This window comes from Rhinopithecus roxellana, chromosome 4, assembly GCF_007565055.1.
Source record: "Rhinopithecus roxellana isolate Shanxi Qingling chromosome 4, ASM756505v1, whole genome shotgun sequence".
NCBI classification, from domain to species: Eukaryota; Metazoa; Chordata; class Mammalia; order Primates; family Cercopithecidae; genus Rhinopithecus; species Rhinopithecus roxellana.
Genome location: NC_044552.1, coordinates 75873768 through 75897691, shown reverse-complemented (window position 1 = coordinate 75897691; position 23924 = coordinate 75873768). Strand labels below are relative to the sequence as shown.

The 23924-nt window shown below is 45.0% G+C and overlaps 1 protein-coding gene across 1 annotated transcript in view; it reads right to left on the bottom strand.

The window, feature by feature from the left end:
* Positions 1-13083: 13083 nt before the first annotated feature.
* The window catches only part of PDSS2 (decaprenyl diphosphate synthase subunit 2), a 314537-nt gene continuing 303696 nt past the window's right edge, over positions 13084-23924 (bottom strand). The window contains exon 8 of the mRNA XM_030929294.1: positions 13084-15312. Within this exon, the coding sequence (XP_030785154.1) occupies positions 15154-15312 (159 nt within the window). The 3' untranslated portion in view covers positions 13084-15153. The remainder of the gene's footprint in view (positions 15313-23924) is intronic.

Sequence of the window (23924 nt, the reverse complement as noted above, 5' to 3'; positions counted from 1 at the left end):
CCTCAGGTCATCATCCAGCCTCGGCCTCCCAAAGTGTTGGGATTACAGGCGTGAGCCACCATGCCCGGCCCATAAAAAGTGTTTTGCAAAGACATTTCAAAGGGATTTTTCCATACTAATGGACATTCAATTTTTGTTGATGGTTGTTAGGAGGACAAAGTTACATAAAATATAAATACCTTTGAACTAGCAGACTTGTATGACATAATGGATTCTGCCATTTTAAAAGTCAACATATTATATAATGCCTTTCACTATCTTTATCATAATTTATATGCAAATCAGAGAAAGTAAAATAATATAAAAGGAAGAATATAACATTTGGAAAGTAAATAAAATCTTGGTTTTCAGGGCTATTGATTTTATTTCAAATACTTACCTATAAAATGGTAAAATACAGCCAGGCGTGGTGGCTCATGCTTGTAATCCCAGCACTTTGGGAGGGCGAGGTGGGCGGATCACTTGAGGACAGGAGTTCAAGACCAGCCTGGCCAACATGGTGAAACCCCGTCTCTACTAGTTGAACAGAGATGGCTGCCTAACTTGTGTGCCGGCTCAGGTATGTGAATAGTGGCTCCCTGGAGTGCTGTGTTGAAGATTCTGAAGCTGAGAGCAGGGGCCCACGCCTACAATCCCAGCATTTTTGGAGGCCAAGGGGGGATGCTTGAGCCCAGGAGTTTGAGATCAGCCTGAGTGCCATAGGGAGACCCTCCATCTCAAATAAATAAAAAAATAAAGAGAGGATTCTGAGGGTTGGTAGGAAAAGGGCTGTGAATGATGAGTAAATGTCTGCTAGGACTGGGAGGGAAACTAGAGGGTAAAAGACTTGTTAAGCGAAATGGTGGGGGCAATGGATAGGAAGGAGGGTGAGCCCAGAGCACCCAAATATACTTCAAATTTGTTTTGTCTTACATTTGATATTAAAATGAATGTGAATCTTATGTTCAACTCCATAATATATGTTTGGAATGCCATAAAAGTTTTGAAAAATCATTTGTAGTTAAAGTACCTAATTTTAACTTTGTCGAAGAAAAATGTTGCTAGACAATGCACACGCCCCTTTTTTGGCCTCCACAGCACCTGGCAGGCTGCTGTATATCCTTAGGGTCTCTAGACCCCATTTAGTGAAGCCCACACCTAGGGAATCATAGAAATAAAAATGTTTACATCTGTGTATGATAATGTAAGTTTCAGAGTTTCAGAGAAGTAACTCTTTTTTTTTTTTTTGGAGATGGGGTCTTGCTCTGTCACCCAGGCTGGAGTGCAGTGACACAATCTTGGCTCACTGCAGCCTCTGCCTCCCGGCTCAAGTGATTATCCTGCTTCAGCCTCCTGAGTAGCTGGGACTACCGGCGCGTGCCACCACACCTGGCTAATTTTTTTATTTTTAGTAGAGACAGGGTTTCATCATGTTGGCCAGGCTGATCTCGAACTCCTGACCTCAGGTGATCCGCCTGCCTTGGCCTCCCAAAGTGCTGGGATTACAGGCGTGAGCCACTGCGCCTGGCCCAGAGAAGTAACTGGATTGTCAATGGCAGAGCTGGGATTTGAAGAGTGCAACTCCCACCCGTTATGTTTTGTTTTGTTTTTAGAGATGGGGTCTCATGTTGCCCAGGCAGATCTTGAACTGCCTCAATTGATCCTCCCACCTTGGCCCCCTGAAGTGTTGGGATCACAGGCATGAGTCACCATGCCTGGCCAGAGCCTAATTTCTTAACAAAGACTGTCTATATTCTTCCAAAGTCCAGTACCAGGGTTCCTTGAGATTCAGGATTTGGCATTATTAATGATCTGAAAAAGGACTTTGTGGTCACAGAGGACCATATAGTAACTATTAAGTTGGCAATTTCAGTATTGTTGTTAAAAATAACAACACAGTTTCTGTTTGGGGTGATGAAAAAGTTTTAGAAACAGATAGTGATGATGGTTGCACAACAGTGTGAATGTACTTAATGCCACTGAATTGTACACTTAAAGTAACAAAAAATGATCATTTATGCTATATATATTTTACCACAATAAAAAAAGTAAAAAAGTAAAAAATGATGGATTGGCAGTCTTTGAGCCTACTCTGGCTTGGGAGGCTGCCTTAAAAAAAAAGAAAAAAAAGGCCGGGCGCGGTGGCTCAAGCCTGTAATCCCAGCACTTTGGGAGGCCGAGATGGGCGGATCACAAGGTCAGGAGATCGAGACCATCCTGGCTAACACGGTGAAACCCCGTCTCTACTAAAAATACAAAAACTAGCCGGGCGAGGTGGCGGGCGCCTGTAGTCCCAGCTACTCAGGAGGCTGAGGCGGGAGAATGGCGCAAACCCAGGAGGTGGAGGTTGCAGTGAGCTGAGATCCGGCCACTGCACTCCAGTCCGGGCGACAGAGCGAGACTCCGCCTCAAAAAAAAAAAAAAAAAAAAAAAAAAAAAAAAAAAAAGAAAAAAAAAAGATGGATCATGGAAAATTAGATTAATTAAGGTAACAATTTTTCAAAATTTGATCTATATATTGAATATAATCCCTACCAAAATCCCAAAATACCAGCAGGTTCCTTTTTTTTTTTTTTTTTTTTTTTTTGTAGAAATTGACAAGATTGACAAGCTGATCCCAATTTTTTTTTTTTTTTTTTTTTTTTTTTGAGACGGAGTCTTGCTCTGTCGCCTGGGCTGGAGTGCACTGGCCGGATCTCAGCTCACTGCAAGCTCCGCCTCCCAGGTTTACACCATTCTCCTGCCTCAGCCTCCAGAGTAGCTGGGACTACAGGCGCCCGCCACCTCGCCTGGCTAGTTTTTTGTATTTTTTAGTAGAGACGGGGTTTCACAGTGTTAGCCAGGATGGTCTCGATCTCCTGACCTCGTGATCCGCCCGTCTCGGCCTCCCAAAGTGCTGGGATTACAGACTTGAGCCACCGCGCCTGGCCCCAAAATTTTTATGGAACTGCAAAGAATCCAAACTAGCCAAAACAATCTTGAAAAAATTCTCTAGTGGGAGATCTGAGTAAGACTGATAGATCGTATCAATGTCAACATCCTGGTTGGAATATCACATTACAGTTTTGCAAGATGTTACCATTGGGTGAAACTGTAAAGGGTACTGTATTATTTCTTTCGTCATCTTTTTTTTTTCTTTGAAACAGAGTCTTGCTCTGTTGCCCAGGTGGGAGTGCCTCAGCCTCAGCCTCCAGAGTAGCTGGGATTATAGGCGTGCACCACCAAGCCCCGCTAATTTTTGTATTTAAGTAGAGACCAGGTTTCACCATGTTGGTCAGGCTGGTCTCAAACTCCTGACCTCAAGTGATCCTCCTGCCTCAGCCTCCCAAAGTGTTGACATTACAGGCGTGAGCCACTGCGCCCGGCCTTTTTTTTTTTTTTTTTTTTTGAGACAGGGATTTACTCCGTCGTTCAGGCTGGAGTGCAGTGGTGTGATCTTGGCTCACTGCAACTTCTGCCTCCCAGTTTCAAGCGATTCTTCTGCCTCAGCCTCCCGAGTAGCTGGGATTATAGATATGCACCATCATGCCTGGCTAATTTTTGCATTTTTAGTAGAGATGGCGTTTCACCATGTTGGCCAGGCTGGTTTTGAACTCCTGACCTCAAGTGATCCAGCACGCCTGGCTGGACTACAGGCAATTTCTAAAACATTAAACATAAATGTATCATATGACCCAGCAATCTTACTCCTGGAGATCTACTCAAGAGAAATAAAAACATTTGTCTGCACAAAGACTTGAATGTTCACACCAGCATTATTCAGAATAGGTAAAAGAAGCAATCCACATGCCAATCAACTGGCCAATATATCTTATATCCGTACAATGGAATACTATTTAGCAATAAAAAGGAAGGAAATAATGATACATGCTACAACACGGATAAAACTCAAATACATTATGCTAAGTGATAGAAAACTAGATGCAAAAGACTACATATTCTATAATTCTATTTATAGATAATGTCCAGAAAAGACAAATCTATAGAGACAGAGGGTAGATTGGTGGCTGAACAGAATTAAAGGTGGGAGTAGGGGTTGACTACAAAGGGACACAAAGGATCTTTTTCTTTTTTTTTTTTAATTTTTATTTTTTTAGAGATGGGATCTCACTATGTTGCCCAAGCTGGTCTTGAACTCCTGAACCCAAGTGATCCTCCCATCTTGGCCTCCTAAAGTGCTGGAATTACAGGCGTGAGCCACCATGCCTGGTCTCTTTTTGTTTTGAAACTGGATTGTGGTGATACTTGCACAACTTTGTAAATTTATCAAAACATTGAATTGTACAATTAAAATAGGTGAATTTTATGGTGTATAAATTATACTTCAATACGGCTTTTTTTTTTTTTTTTTTTTTTTTTTTGAGATGGAGTCTCACTCTGTCACCCTGGCTGGAGTGCAGTGGTGCAATCTTGGCTTACTGCAAGCTCCGCCTCCCAGGTTCACGCCATTCTCCTGCCTCAGCCTCCCGAGTAGCTGGGACTACAGGCGCCCGCCACCATGCCCAGCTAATTTCTTTGTATATTTTAGTAAGGATGGGGTTTCACTGTGTTAGCCAGGATGGTCTCGATCTCCTGACCTCGTGATCCGCCCACCTTGGCCTCCCAAAGTGCTGGGATTACAGGTGTGAGCCACCGTGCCCGGCCCTAATACAGCTATTTTTAAAAAAGAATGCAATTAAAGCAATTCTAATCCTCAAAAAAATAGGAAGAAAGGAAAGAAAATCATGGTATAGAACTGCCTAAATAACTAGAAATTAGGAAGCTCACAACAAATTGGTCATACTCTATATACATCAGTGGATTTAAGTTAGGAATATTCTTCTATCTGTAGTGGCCTTAAACCTAGCCCTTCAGAGCTCTGATGCAAGGTGGGGTGAGCTAAAGGAGGGGTACATTCCACTATCAGTTCTGGCCTCTTACCAGGTGACACCTCTTGTTAAATCACCTTTAGAAGTCTATAATCTCCCTAATGGAAAGCCAGGACCCATTCTGAAAGAATAAAACAGTTAATATAAGGGATCAGGACTGAAGGTGGGAGAAGAGAAAGAGGTAAATGATTATCTTGTTAGAGTGCTTTGTGTTTTTAAAAGACAGTGCAAATAACTTTATGATTAATAAAACATAATTAACAATAATGGAAACTATTAATAATAATAAAATGTGCCCCTCAATTCAATTCAAGCCTTTATCATTAAAAAAAAAAAAAAAAAAAAGGCAACGTTGGGTAGGCCAGGTGTGGTGGCTCCTGCCTGTAATCCCAGTACTTTGGGAGGCGGAGGTGGGAGGATAGCTTGAGGTCAGGAGTTTTAGATGAGCCTGGCCAACATGGTGAAACCCTGTTTCTACTAAAAATACAACAAATTAGGCAGTCGTGGTGATTCACACCTGTAATCCTAGCTACTCAGGAGGCTGAGGCAGGAGAATCACTTGAACCTGGGAGGCGGAGGTTGCAGTGAGCCGAGATCCTGGCAGTGCACTCCAACCTGGGTGACAGAGCAAGACTCCATCTCAAAAATAAAAATAAAAATAAAAATAAATTACAGGCTGGGTGTGGTGGCTTACACCTGTAATCCCAGCATTTTGAGAGGCTGAGGCGGAGGATCATTTGAAAGGTCAGGACTTTCGAGACCAGCCTGACCAACATGGTGAAACTCTGTCTCTACTTAAAAAGAAAAAAAAAAAATTAGCCAGACGTGGGGGCGCGTGCCTGTAATCCCAGCTACTTGGGGGGCTGAGACACTAGAATCACTTGAACCTGGGAGGCAGAGGTTGCAGTGAGCCGAGATTGTGCCACTGCACTCCAGTCTGGGTGACCGAATGAGACTGTGTCTCAAAATAATAATAATAATAATAATAATAATAATAATGATGATGATGATGATGAAAATAAAAATTACAATGCTGGCAGGGCCCAGAGGCTCATGGCTATATTCCCAGTGCTTTGGGAAGCTGAGGCAGGAGGATTGCTTGAAGTCAGGAATTCAAGACCAGCCTGGGCAACAAAGTAAGACCCTGTCTCTACAAAAAAATAAAAATAAAAAAATTAGCTGGGTAGGGTGGTTTATGCTTGTACTTCTAGCTACTCCGAAGTTATTCAGCTATATCAAATGAATTAAAAACAAGCCAACTCAATCGATCACTGACTGTGCTTTGGTGAAGGTGTGGCAAGTCTTCTCCAGATTGAGAAAAAGTCCTTACAGATTCTAAAGACAATTCTTGGAGTTTCTATTCGTCATAACAACAGGATTTCAAAGTGTGAAAACAAATGAATAGGCAGGAAAGGATCTTCCTAAAACTAATAACTCCAGGAAGGCGTCTGAAAAGAGTTTTCTGAAAGGCAAGGTTCTCCTTATTATTGATGAACCTGCTGATTAGCTGGAGTCTTACAAAAAAAAAAAAAAAAGTAGCCGGGCACAGTGACTCACACCTGTAATCCCAGCACTTTGGGAGGCCGAGGTGGGTGGATCACGAAGTCAGGAGTTCGAAACCAGCCTGGTCAACATGGTGAAACTCTGTCTCTACTATGAGTTTCTTCACAGAATTGGAAAAAACTGCTTTAAAGTTCATATGGAACCAAAAAAGAGCCCGCATTGCCAAGACAATCCTAAGTCAAAAGGACAAAGCTGGAGGCATCACACTACCTGACTTCAAACTATATTACAAGGCTACAGTAACCAAAACAGCATGGTACTGGTACCAAAACAGAGATATAGACCAATGGAACAGAACAGAGTCCTCAGAAATAATACCACACATCTACAGCCATCTGATCTTTGACAAACCTGAGAGAAACAAGAAATGGGGAAAGGATTCCCTATTTAATAAATGGTGCTGGGAAAATTGGCTAGCCATAAGTAGAAAGCTGAAACTGGATCCTTTCCTTACTCCTTATACGAAGATTAATTCAAGATGGATTAGAGACTTAAATGTTAGACCTAATACCATAAAAACCCTAGAAGAAAACCTAGGTAGTACCATTCAGGACATAGGCATGGGCAAGGACTTCATGTCTAAAACACCAAAAGCAACGGCAGCAAAAGCCAAAATTGACAAATGGGATCTAATTAAACTAAAGAGCTTCTGCACAGCAAAAGAAACTACCATCAGAGTGAACAGGCAACCTAAAGAATGGGAGAAAATTTTTGCAATCTACTCATCTGACAAAGGGCTAATATCCAGAATCTACAAAGAACTCAAACAAATATACAAGAAAAAAACAAACAACCCCATCAAAAAGTGGGCAAGGATATGAACAGACATTTCTCAAAAGAAGACATTCATACAGCCAACAGACACATGAAAAAATGCTCATCATCACTGGCCATCAGAGAAACGCAAATCAAAACCACAATGAGATACCATCTCACACCAGTTAGAATGGCAATCATTAAAAAGTCAGGAAACAACAGGTGCTGGAGAGGATGTGGAGAAATAGGAACACTTTTACACTGTTGGTGGGATTGTAAACTAGTTCAACCATTATGGAAAACAGTATGGCGATTCCTCAAGGATCTAGAACTAGATGTACCATATGACCCAGCCATCCCACTACTGGGTATATACCCAAAGGATTATAAATCATGCTGCTATAAAGACACATGCACACGTATATTTATTGCGGCACTATTCACAATAGCAAAGACTTGGAATCAACCCAAATGTCCATCTGTGACAGACTGGACTAAGAAAATGTGGCACATATACACCATGGAATACTATGCAGCCATGAAAAAGGATGAGTTTGCATCCTTTGTAGGGACATGGATGCAGCTGGAAACCATCATTCTTAGCAAACTATCACAAGAACAGAAAACCAAACACCACATGTTCTCACTCATAGGTGGGAACTGAACAATGAGATCACTTGGACTCGGGAAGGGGAACATCACACACCGGGGCCTATCATGGGGAGGGGGGAGGGGGGAGGAATTGCATTGGGAGTTATACCTGATATAAATGATGAATTGATGGGTGCTGACGAGTTGATGGGTACAGCACACCAACATGGCACAAGTATACATATGCAACAAACCTGCACGTTATGCACATGTACCCTAGAACTTAAAGTATAAAAAAAAAAAAAAATTAAAAAAAAATTAGCTGGGCATGGTGGCACATGCCTGTAATCCCAGCTACTCGGGTGGCTGAGGCAGGGGAATCTCTTGAACCCAGGAGACAGAGGTTGCAGTGAGCTGAGATCGCACCATTGCACTCCAACCTGGGCGACAGGGTGAGACTCCATTTCAAAAAAAAAGTATATATATGTGCGTGTATATATAGTGTGTATATATACACATATGTATGTGTGTGTGTATATATATACACTTTGGCTGCAATTTTGTTGACTAAACACAAGTTCCCCTTAGGGCAGAAAGGAAGGATAAAAGTGGAAAACAATAGAAATGTATTTATTCCCACTAAACTGTACACTTAAAAATGGTAAACCTGGCATGGTGGCACATTTCTCTAACTCCAGCTACTTGGGAGGCTGAGGTAGAAGAATTGCTTGAACCCAGGAGGTGGAGGTTGCAGTGAGCCAAGATCACACTATTGCACTCCAGCCTGGGCAACAAGAGTGAAACTCTGTCTCAGAAAAAAAAAAAAAAAAAAAAAAAGGTAAATTTATATGTACATTTTACCAAAATTAAAAAAAGATATCACAAGAAAACTCAAAAAACAAAAACCACAAGCTCCCAAGCCTGCTCATTCATTTTATTTATTTATTTTTTTGAGACAGAGTCTCACTTTGTCACCCAGGCTGGAGTGCAGTGGTGTGATCTCAGCTCACTGCAACCTCCACCCCTGGGTTCAAGCGATTCTCCTGCCTCAGCCTCCCGAGTAGCTGGGACTACAGGCACATGCCACCACGCCTGGCAATTTTTGTATTTTTAGTAGAGACGGGGTTTCACCACGTTGGCCTGGTGGATCTCAAACTCCTGACCTCAGGCGATCCGCCCGCCTTGGTCTCCCAAAGTGCTGAGATTATAGGTGTGAGCCATCACGCCTGACCTAAAACCTGCTTATTTAAAAACACCTTTGGTATAGTCATTTGTCAAGTTTTGAAAGGAGATCGTTGAGGATTATTCAGGTTACTTTCTGGTTACTGGAGTTCGATGTGAGCAGAAAAAAGTCCTACACCTTTTTGGAACATTTTGCATTAATGTATACGTCTTTTAGCCCAAGTTTGTAGGTGTCACCCGCATCTTGGGCCACAGAATAATATTGTCATAGATAAGATAAAGTTACAGACACTGGAGAATGAAACCCTGGACCAGGCAAACAATGTCACTGATCATTTATTTTTAGGTGTGACTGGATAGCCACATTATATAAGCAAGAGAACCCAAGAGAATTTGATGTTATCAAGTAAAATATACAAGGTTGGCTGGCATGATGGCTTTGGGAGGCTGAGGCAGGCAGATCACGAGGTCAGAAGATTGAGACCATCCTGGCTAACACAGTGAAACCCCATCTCTACTAAAAAATACAAAAAAATTAGCCAGGCGTGGTGGTGGGCGCCTGTAGTCTCAGCTACTCGGGAGGCTGAGGCTGGAGAATAGTGTGAACTTGGGAGCAGGAGCTTGCAGTGAGCCGAGACTGTGCCACTGCACTCCAGCCTGGGCGACAGAGCAAGACTCTGTCTCAAAAAACAAACAAACAAACAAACAACAAAAAAAACCCCAAAAAACAAAAAACAAAAAAATTTACAAGGTTAATGCGTTTAATGACAGTCATAATCTATATCTTCCTTCAAAGTAATGATGAATGGTAAACAGCTCACTATCTAATGAATAATTGATATTGTTCTTTTCTTTTGTTCTTTTTGAGACGGAGTCTTGCTCTTTCGCCCAGGCTGGAGTGCAGTGGCGCGATCTCGGCTCACTGTAAGCTCTGCCTCCCAGGTTCACACCATCGTCCTGCCTCACTCAGCCTCCCAAGTAGCTGGGACTACAGGTGCCCGCCACCCCGCCCAGCTAATTTTTTTTTTTTTTTTTGTATTTTTAGTAGAGACGGGGTTTCATCATGTTAGCCAGGATGGTCTCGATCTCCTGACCTTGTGATCCACCCATCTCGGCCTCCCAAAGTGCTGGGATAACGGGCATGAACACTGCACCCGGCTGTTCTTTTTTTTTTTAAGAGGAGTCTCGCTCTGTAGCTCAGGCTGGAGTGCAGTGGCACGATCTCTACTCACTGCAACCTCTGCCTCCTGGGTTCCAGCAAGTCTCCTGCCTCAGCCTCCTGAGTAGCCTGCCATGCCACCATGCCTGGCTAATTTTTTATATTTTTAGTAGAGAAGGGGGTTTCACCATATTGGCCCGGCTGGTCTTGAACTCCTGACCTCGTGATCCACCTGCCTCGGCCTCCCAAAGTGCTAGGATTACAGGTGTGAGCCACCACGTCTGGCTTGATATTGTTCTTATGTCAGAGAACAATTTTTCTTAGTTGGGGAATTTAAAAGAAGAGGACTTAGTGGGCCAGGAAACTGCTTTGTCAAACTGTTTCTGGGGAGACAGAATTGAAACGTTTAGAAAAGTATGGCTCTAGGGGTGGGAATAAGAAAGAGTAGTCAGAGAAGAGAAGAAGACTCTGAACTGGCCAGGCATGGTGGCTCACACCTGTAATGCTAGCACTCTGGGAGGAGTTTGAGACCAGCCTGGCCAATGTGGTGAACTCCATCTCTACTAAAAATGCAAAAAGTTAGCTGGGCGTGGTGGCAGGGGCCTGTAATCCCAGCTACTTGGGAGGCAGAGGTAGGAGAATTGCTTGAACCCAGGAGACGGAGGTTGCAGTAAGCCAAGATTGTGCCACTGCACTCCAGCTTGGGTGACAGAGCAAGAATCTGTCTCAGAAAGAAAAAAAAAAGAAGACTCTGAACTGAGGTGGTCACAGGCACCCAGGGACAGGCTGCAACATGAAATGCTACAGCAAGCGCAGGGCAGAGTGCAGGGCCACCGCTAGAGCTGCTCACAAATTCCAGTGAGGACACCAGCAGTGAATTTTGTTTTTTGGTTTTTGAGATGGAGTTTTGCTCTTGTTGCCTAGGCTATAGCGCAATGGCCTGATCTCAGCTCACTGCAACCTCCACCCCCCAGGTTCCAGCCATTCTCCTGCCTCAGCCTCCCAGGTAGCTGAGATTACAGGTATGAGCCACCATGCCTGGCTAATTTTGTATTTTTAGTAGAGATGAGGTTTCTTCATGTTGGTCAGGTTGGTCTCGAACTCCTGACCTCAGGTGATCCGCCCGCCTCAGCTTCCTAAAGTGCTGGGGTTACAGGTGTGAGCCACCACACACGGCAGCTGTGAACTTTTGAGAAGGCTTATCAGTAGAGCAGTGCAGCAAGAGGCCTGATGCATTTGTTCAGCAAGTATTCTTTGCGTACCTAAAATGTGGTCCTGTTCTAGATAATGGGGACCTGCTAGTGAATGACCGATTATAGGAGGTAAGGAGTTAGTAGACTGTAAGAAGGTTTGCTGGTAAAGCTGGGGGGAAAAATGGAGGTGGAAGGATAAACAGGGTGAAGTAAGAAGTTTTATTTTAGGTACAAGGAAAACTGAACACATTCGCAGCCAGCAGAAGAGACACTGAAGATTCAAGAATAGAGACATGAAGGAGACAGGAGGCAACAGACTTGAAATCTTTGGGGGAAAGAAAAAAAAAAAAGAAAGAAAGAAGAAGGAAAGAAAGAGGCACTACTTGGAAACCCTCAGGTGGGAGGTGTGGTGGAAGGACAGACCAGTCAATCAGAGGTAATTTTCTCTGCCAGCTTCTGCATCTGTAAATGGGGGATAATACCTACTTCCTAAAGTGTTTGTGAGGGTTAAAACAAGTGGGCAGATTTAAGGCCTCTAGCAGAGTGCCTGGGACATGAAAGCCTGCACTAATGTAGCCTTTAGTACACTTTTTTTTTTTTTTTTTGAGAGGGAGTTGTGCTCTTGTTGCCCAGGTTGGAGAGCAATGGCACAATCTTGCCTCACCACAACCTCTGCCTCCCGGGTTCAAGAGATTCTCCTGCCTCAGCCTCCAGAGTAGCTGGGATTACAGGCATGCGCCACCATGCCCAGCTAATTTTGTATTTTTAGTAGAGATGAGGTTTCTCCATGTTGGTCAGGCTGGCCTCAAACTCCTGACCTCATGTGATCTGCCCGCCTCCACCTCCCAAAGTGCTGGGATCGCAGGTGTGAGCCATGGCGCCTGGCCAAGTATACTTAACAAAGAAGAAACGAACAGGAGGAGAGTGCAGGTGAGTTCATGGGCCTGGAGTGAGTAGTGAGTGAGGTTTGCAGGAGCCAACTGGCAATGTGGGGGGTACTAGGCAGAGGAAAGCAGGACAACGGCTAATGAATGAATTCTTCCCTCTAGCAGGAAACTGGGGATGGGGAAAACTGGAGAGGGGGCCAAGGAGACATTCTGGAGCCATTAATTCTACTTATTGCCTCCATTAGCCACACCCAGGCATTAGCAGGCTGAGAGGTGTGATTGAGGAATGTCTCAGTGCCCCAAATTTCTCCTTAGGGATTGTCTGAAACTATAAGAACTTCATATGTGCTAAGAAATAAATATCCCTGAAGAAGGGGCAGGGAGAAAGGCTATCGGTCTTGTATTTTGGAGTGAACTAGCCAACTTGTTAGGTTCTGTAAAAGCCTGCCAGGATGCTGAGGAAGTGAGAATTCTGCTAAGTGGGGCCTGAGGAAGGAGGCCAGCCACCCCTGTAGGGGAGGCAGAGCTCTGTCACTCAACAGGCAGCAGGGGGTTACTGCTCCCAGGGATCCAGGAGCCAGGGAGTCAGGATGGCAAGGTACGGGAGATGGGATAAAGGACACGAGAGCAGCTGGGAAGATGACACGGAGGTAGGAAAGGTCCCGAAGAAAGCAGCAAGGCAGGTGTTGAGACAGAAAAGTCCAGGGTTACATGTCATACCAAGGAGAGCTGTAATCCTTTAGGTCATGCAGAGGCAGCTTGGCAGGAAGCTTGCCATTAAGCTCTCGGCATTCCTTCAAGGCCTCTCTTTGGGTTTCACCTTCCCTCCTCCCTGAACCTCACATAGCATCTTTGCTATTTAGACAAGAATAGTAAACTTTCAGAAAATAAAACAAACCTGGAAAGACTTTCATAATTATCTTGTTTAATCTCTTTTTTTTTTTTTTCCCCACAGTTGGCTTTCAGGTCAACTTTTGAATCTCATTTTACAGATGAGAAAATTGAGGCTCAGAGGGAAGTGACTTGTGCAAGGTCATACAGCAACCCAGATGCTAACGCAGAATGAGAGGCACCCTAGGATCCTGCCTGGTGCCCTGCAGTGCCCGACCATCTGCTTAGCAAAATGTACCGTTTGCTGGAGTTCCTGCACATCCAACCAGCACACCGAACGCAAAGCATGACTCTTCTTTGTGGAAGTTAATGATTAAAACCTAGTCTGATCTAAAGCATCTTATCCATGGTTACTAATTAAGCCAGTTTCAGTGAAAGAAGGCATTTCAAACAGAAGAGTGTTCTCTTAAGCTAAATCTATAGGCCTTAAATTATAGTGGCATAAACTGTACAATTACAATATTTCAAGTACACTTAAAATATTTTATAATACATTAACCTCTGTAGCTTTACATTTTCTCTTCATTGCATGCCACATGTTGGGCCCTGATAAAATGATTTTGTAACTTTTAGGGGAGGGCTTTAACTAAAATAACTTCATTTAGTGTTTGAGTGAACTAGGTAATAAAATCTGTTTGCTGTGTTCGCTGTCTCCAGATAGGGCTGTAATTACACCACATGAGGAAGAAAGGTAGCTGAGTTTCAATCTAGATCATTTATGTAAACTCAGCCTTCTTGTCAACGGTGTTCTCAAATTGCACGAGTGCAAACCTCAAAAATCATCTCCTATGAACTACACAGAGACAGTGTCTGATTGCAGGCCTGTCAGATTGCTTATATTCTTTCTGTAATTGGATGTCTGTGGTTCAAGACCAAAATTTGACATTCTGAGGTTAAAAGAACACTCTCACCAATGAATTCTCTAGTACAAAAATTCTGTTTCTGAAACTCGTAAAAATTAAAGTATTCCTTAAACCTAAGTATTACAAATGAATACATTTCACTTGAAAAAAGCTCCTTTTTCCTTAAAAAAAAAAAAAAAAAAAAAAAAATTTGGTTATTTGAAATGTGTTTGAAAAAAAAACTGATCTTCAAGAAAGAAAAACAGACTATTCCTAATATAACTAATTTAACATTTGATAACATTTTAATCTCCTACTTCAAATATTTGGCAACTTTTCAGCAATTTCTCCAAAAAGACATTATAAAAACCATAAAGCACAAAGTATATTCATACTACATTATAAATCCAGAGACATGGGGCCAGGCGCAGTGGCTCACACCTGTAATCCCAGCACTTTGGGAGGCCAAGGCAAGTGGATCACCTGAGGTCAGCAGTTCGAGACCGGCCTGGCCAACACAGTGAAACCCCACCTCTACTAAAAATACAAAATTAGCCAGGCGTGGTGGCAGGCGCCTGTGATTCCAGCTACTTGGGAGGCTGAGGCAGGTGAATCGCTTGAACCCAGAAAGCGGAGGCTGCAGTGAGCCAAAACTGCACCATTGCACTCCAGCCTGGGCAACAAGAACAAAACTCCATCTGAAAAAAAAAAAAAAAAAAAAAATCCACAGACATAATTGCAAGACAACAAATAACACATATTTTTCTTAATCCATTGAACTACTCTCCATTATGACAAATTGGTCACTAGTTTTTGATTTGACAGTCCGCCCTGGTTGGTATTGAGAGCGTTTCTCTTGACACCTGCAGCTTCCAGCTTGCTTTGTCCTCTCTAGAAGGAAAACCACAGGCCACCGCCCTGGCGCCATCCCCGGCTCGGTCCAATCAATAAGGACTTATTTCCTGTCCATTTGCTGAGGTCACAGGAGCGAATCTCATTAATTATTTCTGTGACTGCAGCCTCAAGTGTGCTTCTGGCGTGACAAGTGAAAACTGCTTGACCTTTTTTTCTTCTAATTTTGTTTGTAGCAGTTCCAAAAAGCAAGCAGAACTCATTTAGCAATGTGATAAAAGGAAGGAAAAATGCATATGTTTTAAAAGTCATTAATGCTTCATGAAAGCTCTCCCCATCACCTCATTCCCTAGGATTTTCAGCTAACAATAGTGTCTTTTTAATTTGATGTCATGAAAATCTGGTCACAGCAAACACAATGTTTTCTAAAGCAGATCTGGCCTCCGAGGGAGGAAAGCTCTCCAGGGCCTCCAGTGCCTTGTTTCCATGGTAACGACACAGGTCAATAGCTGAAGTCACACCTTTGCCAGCTTTGATTCTTTCTCGCAACTGTTAAGAAACAAATGCATGATGAAGTCAGTTTTAAAGGTACACTGTAAGCACCACAATTAAATTGGGGAGGGGAGATGGAAAACAAAGAAAGGGAGAAATAGTATAGATGGAGTATTTCTGTTACGTTATTTTCTGGAAAGAGGACATAATTTCCCAATGATCTTCAGGCACTCATTCCCTAAGGCTGCTTGGTGCCTGTGCTCCAGAGCAGCACAATAGGTTCCAATCAGCCTAATTACACCTCCTCCTGACTCCCATCCCTTAATATCTTGAAATGTGCCATGCTGGGGGATGGCAGTAAGAAGGCGGAGGGCATTTATATCTCTGGCATTTTGAATTCAGCAGGCTGATATTCTTCCCTTTTTTCTTTTTTTTAAAGAGATGGAGTCTCGCTCTGTCGGCCCAGGATGGAGTGCAGTGGTGTGATCTTGGCTCACTGCAACCTCCACCTCCCGGGTTCAAGCAATTCTCCTGCCGTAGCCTCCTAAGTAGCTGGGACTACAGGCATGCACCACCACACCCAGATAATTTTGTATCTTTAGTAGAGACAGGGTTTTGCCATGTTGGCCAGGCTGGTCTCGAACTCCTGACCTCAAGTGATCCGCCTGCCTAGGCTGCTCAGAGTGCTGGGATTACAGGCGTGAGCCACCGCACCTGGCCAGCAGCCTGATATTCTTACGTGAGGAAGGCTTCACTACTATCTTAGTTAATAACTTTTTTTAACACTATATGTTGACACACTAGTCCATATGAAAATTCAAGAAAGACACATAGTATTAGATCTGAATGCTATTTTTTTTTTTTTTTTTTTTTTTTTTGAGGTGGAGTCGCACTCTGTTGCCAGGCTGGAGTGCAGTGGCATGATATCGGCTCACAGCAACCTTCGTCTCCCGGGTTCAAGCGACTATCCTGCCTCAGCCTCCTAAGTAGCTGGGACTACAGGTACGTGCCACCACGCCCAGCTAATTTTTATATTTTTGTATTTTTGGTAGAAAAGGGGTTTCGCCATGTTGGCCAGGCTGGTCTAGATCTCTTGACCTCGTGATCCCCCTGCCTCCGCCTCCCAAAGAGCTGGGATTACAGGCATGAGCCACCGTGCCTGGTCTTTTTGTTTTGTTTTGTTTGTTTTTTTTTTGAGACAAAGTTTCACTCTGTTGCCCAGGCTGGAGTGCAGTGGCATGATCTTGTCTCATTGCAACCTCCACCTCCCGGATTCAAGCAATTCTCCTGCCTCAGCCACCTGAGTAGCTGGGATTACAGGCGCCTGCCACCACACTTGGCTAATTTTTGTATTTTTGTAGAGACGAGGTTTTGCTGTGTTGACCAAGCTGGTCTCCGTCTCCAGACCTCAGGCAATTCGCCTGCCTCAGCCTTCCAAAATGCTAGGATTACAGGCGTGAGCCACTGCGCCTGTCCTGAATGCTACATTTTTAAAACTCAAAGCTTTTGTTTAGCTGGGAAGAATGAACTAAAACTCTCTTTGCAAAGAATAATGTCGGCTGGGCACAGTGGCTCATGCCTGTAATTCCAACACTTGGGAGGTTGAGACAGGAGGACTGCTTGAGCCCAGGAGTTCTAGACCAGCTTGGGCTACATAGTGAGACCCCGTCTCTATAAAAAAATAAAAAAATTAGCCAAGCATGGTGGTGCACAACTGGAGTCCCAGTTATGTAGAGGGCTATGGTGGAAGGATCACTTGAGCCCAGGAGGTAAAGGCTGCAATGAGCCATCACTACACCACTGCACCACTCTAGCCTGAGCATTGGAGAAAGACCTTGTCTCAAAAAATAAATAAATAAATAAAAAGGCTGGGTGCAGTGGCTCACACCTATAATCCCAGCACTTTGGGAGGCTGAGGCGGGCAGATCACCTGAGGTCAGGAGTTTGAGACCAGCCTGGCCAACATGGTGAAACCCCGTCTCTACTAAAAACATAAAATTAGCCAGGTGTGGTGGCGGGTGCCTGTAATCCCAGGTACTCGGGAGGCTGTGGCAGAAGAATCATTTGAACTTGGGAGGCGGAGATTGTGATGAGCCAAGATTGTGCCATTGCACTCCAGTCTACGCAATAAGAGTGAAACTCCGCCGGGCGCGGTGGCTCAAGCCTGTAATCCCAGCACTTTGGGAGGCCGAGACGGGCGGATCACGAGGTCAGGAGATCGAGACCATCCTGGCTAACACGGTGAAACCCCGTCTCTACTAAAAACTACAAAAAACTAGCCGGGCGACGTGGCGGCGCCTGTAGTCCCAGCTACTCGGGAGGCTGAGGCAGGAGAATGGCGTGAACCCGGGAGGCGGAGCTTGCAGTGAGCTGAGATCTGGCCACAGCACTCCAGCCTGGGTGACAGAGCGAGACTCCGTCTCAAAAAAAACAAAAACAAAAACAAACAAACAAACAAACAAACAAAAAAGAGTGAAACTCCATCTCAAAAAAGAAAAAAAAGAATGAATTGCTGACAAATGAAGATGACTTTCAGTTCTCTTTGATGATGAAAAAGGACCAATACAACGATTACACTTTAAGCTGAAAAAGACACACAGAATTAATTATTTGGTTGGCTCACTTTCCACTGCTCCGTTGCCATCTTCTCTTTCTTAGCAAATGCCTCAAATGTCTGGCTAATTCTTTTTATTTTTTGAGACGGAGTCTCACTCTATCACCCAGGCTGGAGTGCAGTGGCACAATCTCGGCTCACTGCAAGCTCTGCCTCCCGGGTTCACGCCATTCTCCTGCCTCAGCCTCCCAAGTAGCTGCGACTACAGGCACCTGCCACCACGCCCGGCTAATTTTTTGTATTTTTAGTAGAGATGGGGTTTCACCGTGTTAGCCAGGATGGTCTCGATCTCCTCACCTTGTGATCCGCCTGCCTCGGCCTCCCAAAGTGCTGGGATTACAGGCGTGAGCCACTGTGCCCAGCCATGGCTGGCTAATTATCTAAGTCAGAAACCCAGAAGTCTTCATTCCCCACATCTGGTTAGGCACAGGGGCAGTCCCAGGGTTGCTTATTCACAACTGAACTTTCTGGCTCCCAGAGATTGGGTGTAGCCAGGTGACAAGTTCTGGTCTATGAGTTGTGAATGGGGATGCCACTTTAGGGCTGCAGCATTTAACTGTCCTGTGAGTCCCTATAGAGCTTTCCCTCTTGCATAGCTACCAGCCCACACTGGAGATGCTCCTTGGCCTGGATCCCTGAGTGACTGTAATGAGCACCACAGTGCCTTGCCCATCTGCGGCAGCGGAGGTTGTGAGATTATCTGTAGCCATTTTGACTGATACAGTCAATGAATCCTAGTCTTTCCATCTCTTCAGAGTTCTCAAGTTTATCCTCTACTCCTCATTCCCATTGCCAATACATGTGTTCAGGCCATCATCATCTCTCGCCTCAGTTAATTTTTGCAATCACTTTCTAAAGAGTCTTCCCACCACCCGTTCTGCACTCCTGGACTCTATCTACTATGCTGCCAAGGAGAGCTTAATAAAATGCAAAGACCATCTTGCTTAAACCCTTCCAATAGCCTTAAGAGAAAAGTCTAAGCTTTTTCACGAGGCATTTAAGTCCCTTGCCAAGCTAGCTCTTGCTTGGCCCTCACTTTTCTACCCTTTCCCTCCTTTATTTATTTATGTATTTTTTGAGACAGGGTCTTGCTCTGTCACCCAGGCTGGAATGCAGTGGTGTGATCTCAGCTCACTGCAACTTCCAGTTCCCCGGCTCAAGTGATCTTTCCACCCTAGCATCCTGGGTAGCTGAGATGACAGGCACACACCACCATGTTTGTTTAATTTAAAAAACTTTTTGTAGAGATGAAGTCTCACTATATTGCCCAAGCTAATCTCAAATTCCTGGGCTCAAGAGATCCTCCGGCCTCAGCCTCCCAAACCTTCTCCCCTTTCATTATAGGTGGGGAACCAACTGCAGTTCTCAGAGGTAACCTGGTCTACCATCTCCCCCTGGGGCTGTCCTCCCCCACCCCAACAAGCTCTTCAAATTCCACCTGGGTAGAATGCACTCAGCTAGGATGATGGCCCTAAGGAGCTAGTTGCCCCTCTTCTTCTGGGCACCTGGAGTACCCCCTGTGCACCATGACCAACATGGTTTCACCATGTTGGTCAGGCTGGTCTCGAACTCCTGACCTCAGGTGATCTGGCTGCCTCAGCCTCCCAAAGTGTTGGGATTACAGGCGTGAGCCACTGCACTAGACTTCGTGTTGTATTTTAATTCTCCATTCACTTATCTATGACAACATGAGACTTCAAGCTCCTTACTGTATAATGCATGAAACATGAATGAATAAAATAAATAAGCTGATTTATTCTTCTAATTATACAGTCAAGAGAATAGAGGTCCAGAGAAACTCAGTGACTGAAGATCATAGATGGAGGCAGGCAGAGTAGAGATCAGAGGCCAGGTATTCTTTTTTTTTCTTTCCCGAGACGGAGTCTTACTCTGTTGCCCAGGCTGGAGAGCAGTGGCGTGATCCTGGCTCACTGCAACCTCCACCTCCCGCGTTCAAGCAATTCTCTGCCTCAGCTTCCCAAGTAGCTGGGATTATAGGCACCTGCCACCATGCCTGGATAATTTTTTTATTTTTAGTGGAGATGGGGTTTCACCATCTTGGCCAGGCTGGTCTTGAACTCCTGACTTCAGGAGATCTGCCCACCTCAGCCTCCCAAAGTGCTGGGGTTATAGGCGTGAGCCACTGCGCCCGGCCAGGGGCCAGGTTTTCTAATGCCTTGTCCAGTGGCACTTAATACTAAACTCCATCAGATTCCCAGCACTCCACAAATACTTCCACACTGCATATAGCCTTTGGGAACTGTTCTAGCCTAGGTTTCCTTGGTCTCTTGCCAATCACTGAATGCATGAAGGCACTAAAATGGTGCTGGGTATCAGAGGCAGCCGGATTCAAACTCCCATCCTAGCTTTATAATCTTACGGAAACCATTTAACTGTTTTCTTTTCTTTCTTTCTTTTTTTTTTGAGATGGAGATTCACTCTTGTCGCCTGGACTGGAGTGCAATGGTGCCATCTCGACTGACTGCAACCTCCACCTCCTGGGTTTAAGCAATTCTCCTGTCTCAGCCTCCCAAGTAGCGGGATTGTAGGTGCCCGCTGCCACACTCAGCCAATTTTTATATTTTTAGTAGAGACTGGGTTTCACCACATTGGTCAGGCTGGTCTTGAACTCCTGACCTCAGGTGATCTGCCCACCTCAGCCTCCCAAAGTGCTGGGATTACAGGCATGAGCCACTGTGCCCGGCCTTAACTGTTTTCAGTTGTAAGTGGGGATAATATAAGTCCCTTGTCGGACTGTTGCGGGGACTACATAACACTGCACAGAGTGCCTGACAGTGCCTAAATCACAATAGATGTTCAGATGACTTAGTTTCCCTTCATCAAGCCATTAGCCATTACCAAGAAAGTCATCCCACCCACCAAGACCAAGTTTATTTTGGCTTGATATACAATAACCTCAAAGCTAGCTGGACTTGGATCAGAGGAGTCTTTTTTTTTTTTTTTTTTTTTTTTTTTTGAGACGGAGTCTTGCTCTGCCACCCAGGCTGGAGTGCAGTGGCCGGATCTCAGCTCACTGCAAGCTCCGCCTCCCGGGTTCACGCCATTCTCCTGTCTCAGCCTCCCGAGTAGCTGGGACTACAGGCGTCCGCCTCGTCGCCCGGCTAGTTTTTTGTATTTTTTAGTAGAGATGGGGTTTCACCGTATTAGCCAGGATGGTCTCGATCTCCTGACCTCGTGATCCGCCCGTCTCGGCCTCCCAAAGTGCTGGGATTACAGGCTTGAGCCACCGCGCCCGGCGGATCAGAGGAGTCTTAAGGGAAGGAAGGAAGGAAGGAAGGAAGGAAGGAAGGAAGGAAGGAAGGAAGGAAGGAAGGAAGGCAGGCAGGCAGGCAGGCAGGCGGGAGGGACAAGGAAGGGAGGGAGGGAGGGAGGAAGGAAGGAAGGAAGAAAGGAAAGAAGGGAGGGAGGGAGGAAGAGAGGGAGAAAAAGAAAGCAACCTGCCCTATTTTCTTTCCTTCTTTTTTTTTTTTTGAGATGGAATCTTGCTCTGTTGCCCAGGCTGGAGTGCAGTGGCGCGATCTCGGCTCACTGCAAGCTCCTCCTCCCGGGTTCAAGCCGTTCTCCTGCCTCAGCCTCCCGAGTAGCTGGGACTACAGGCACGTGTCACCACACCCGGCTAATTTTTTGTATTGTTTTAGTAGAGGCAGGGTTTCACCTTGTTAGCCAGGATGGTTCTCGATCTCCTGACCTTGCGATCCACTCGCCTCGACCTCCCAAAGTGCTGGGATTACAAGCGTGAGCCACCGCACTGGGCCAAGCTCCCCTATTTTCATTATCTCTTGTCCAAATCTATATTAGGCAGGCCAACATTCTCCTCCTATTCTAGACTTCTAGGTTGGCACCTTTAGGTATGTAAATGTCTGCATGACTAGATTAGATGTTTAATTTATGAGTACTAACTGAGTATTTATTCTTTGTAAAGAGTAGAATAAGCCTTCTTTGCTTTGTGGATCAAGAGTTAATCAAGGGATTGCTGGGTGCAGTGGCTCACTCCTGTAACCCCAGCACTTTGGGAGGCCTAGGAGGGTGGATCACTTGAGGTCAGGAGTTCGAGACCAGCCTGGCCAATATGTAAAACTCCATCTCTACTAAAAATACAAAAATTAGCTGGGTGTGGGGCTGTGCACCTGTAGTCGCAGCTACTTGAGAGGCTGAGGCAGGAGAATTGCTTGAACCCAGGAAGCGGAAGTTACAGTGAGCCCAAGTCGCGCCATTGCAATCCAGCCTGAGCGCTGCAGTGAGACTCCGTCTCAAAAAACAAAACAAAACAAAACAAAAACAAACAAACAAACAAACAAAATCCCCACAAAAAAACAAGAGTTAATTAAGGGTAAACTGTGAAAAGCAGCAAAACCAGGGCACAAATATAGGACTATAGCTATTGAGAGAAATGAGAGATCAACTTTAACTGAAGGAGATTCCAGAAGGCCTTCCTCTGTCACCCAGACTGGAGTGCAGTGGCAGATAATGGCTCACTGTAGCCTCTACCTCCTGTGCACAAGCAATCCTCCCATCTCAGCCCCTAAGTACCTAGGACTACAGGGACCTGCCACCACACCCAGCTAATTTAAATTTTTTTTTTTTTTTTTTTTTTTGGAGAGACACGGTCTCACTATATTGCCCAGACTGGTTTTAAACCCCTGGCCTCAAGTGATCCTCCTGCCCCTTGCCTCCCAAAGTGCTGGGATTACAGGCATCTGTCACCTCGGCCAGTCGATGTCTTGTAAATGCTGATAAATAGATATGGGCTTGGGAGTAGCAAGGAAATTATAGGGAAAGAAAACTGCTTGAGCAAAGGCACAAAGGGGGCCAAAGTGTGCCGAGTGTCCAGGGAATGAAAACAGGTCAGTATGAAACAGCTTGCTGGAGTGTCAAGGAACTCAGGAAGGCTCTGAAAACCAGTCTAAGATTTTTTTTTTTTCCTGAGACTGAGCCTTGCTCTGTCACTCAGGCTGGAGTGCAGCAGCACAATCTCAGCTGACTGCAACCTCTGTCTCTCGGGTTCAAGTGATTCTCCTGCCTCAGTCTCCTGAGTAGCTGGGACTATAGGCGCCTGCTACCATGCCCAGCTATTTTTTTTTTTTTTGAGGTGGAGTCTCACTCTTGTTGCCCAGGCTGGAGTGCAATGGTGCTATCTCGGCTCACCGCAACCTCCGCCTCCCGGGTTCAAGTGATTCTCCTGCCTCAGCCTCCTGAGTAGCTAAGATTAGGCATGCGCCACCACACCTGGCTAATTTTGTATTTTTAGTAGAGATTGGGTTTCTCCATGTTGGTCAGGCTGGTCTCGAACTCCCGACCTCAGGTGATTCGCCCGCCTCGGCCTCTGAAAGTGCTGGGATCACAGGTGTGAGCCAACACGCATGGCCAATTTTTTTTTTTTTTTTGAGGCGGAGTCTCGCTCTGTCGCCTGGACTGGAGTGCAGTGGCCGGATCTCAGCTCACTGCAAGCTCCGCCTCCCAGGTTTACGCCATTCTCCTGCCTCAGCCTCCCGAGTAGCTGGGACTACAGGCGCCCGCCACCTCGCCCGGCTAGTTTTTGTATTTTTTTAATAGAGACGGGGTTTCACTGTATTAGCCAGGATGGTCTCGATCTCCTGACCTTGTGATCCGCCCGTCTCGGCCTCCCAAAGTGCTGGGATTACAGGCTTGAGCCACCGCGCCCGGCCAATTTTTGTATTTTTTTAAGTAGAGATGGGTTTTCACAATTTTGGTTAGGCTGATCTCAAACTCCTGACCTCAAGTGATCTGTCCACCTCGGCCTCCCAAAGTGCTGGGATTACAGGTATGAGCCACCACTCCCAGCCTAGGCTAAGAAATTTGTACTTTAAAAAATTGTTCAATATTTTATTATAAATTATTTTCAAAGTACAGAAAACTTGAACCATGGCCCTAGGCTGAATTTGACCCTGTGTTCTCATAAATGAAGTTTTGCTGGGGAATAACCACATCCATTCATATGAGCATTGTCCATGGCTCCTTTTGTGTTATAAAGGCAGAGTTGCATAGTTGCATAGTTGCCCGAGAGGCTGTATGG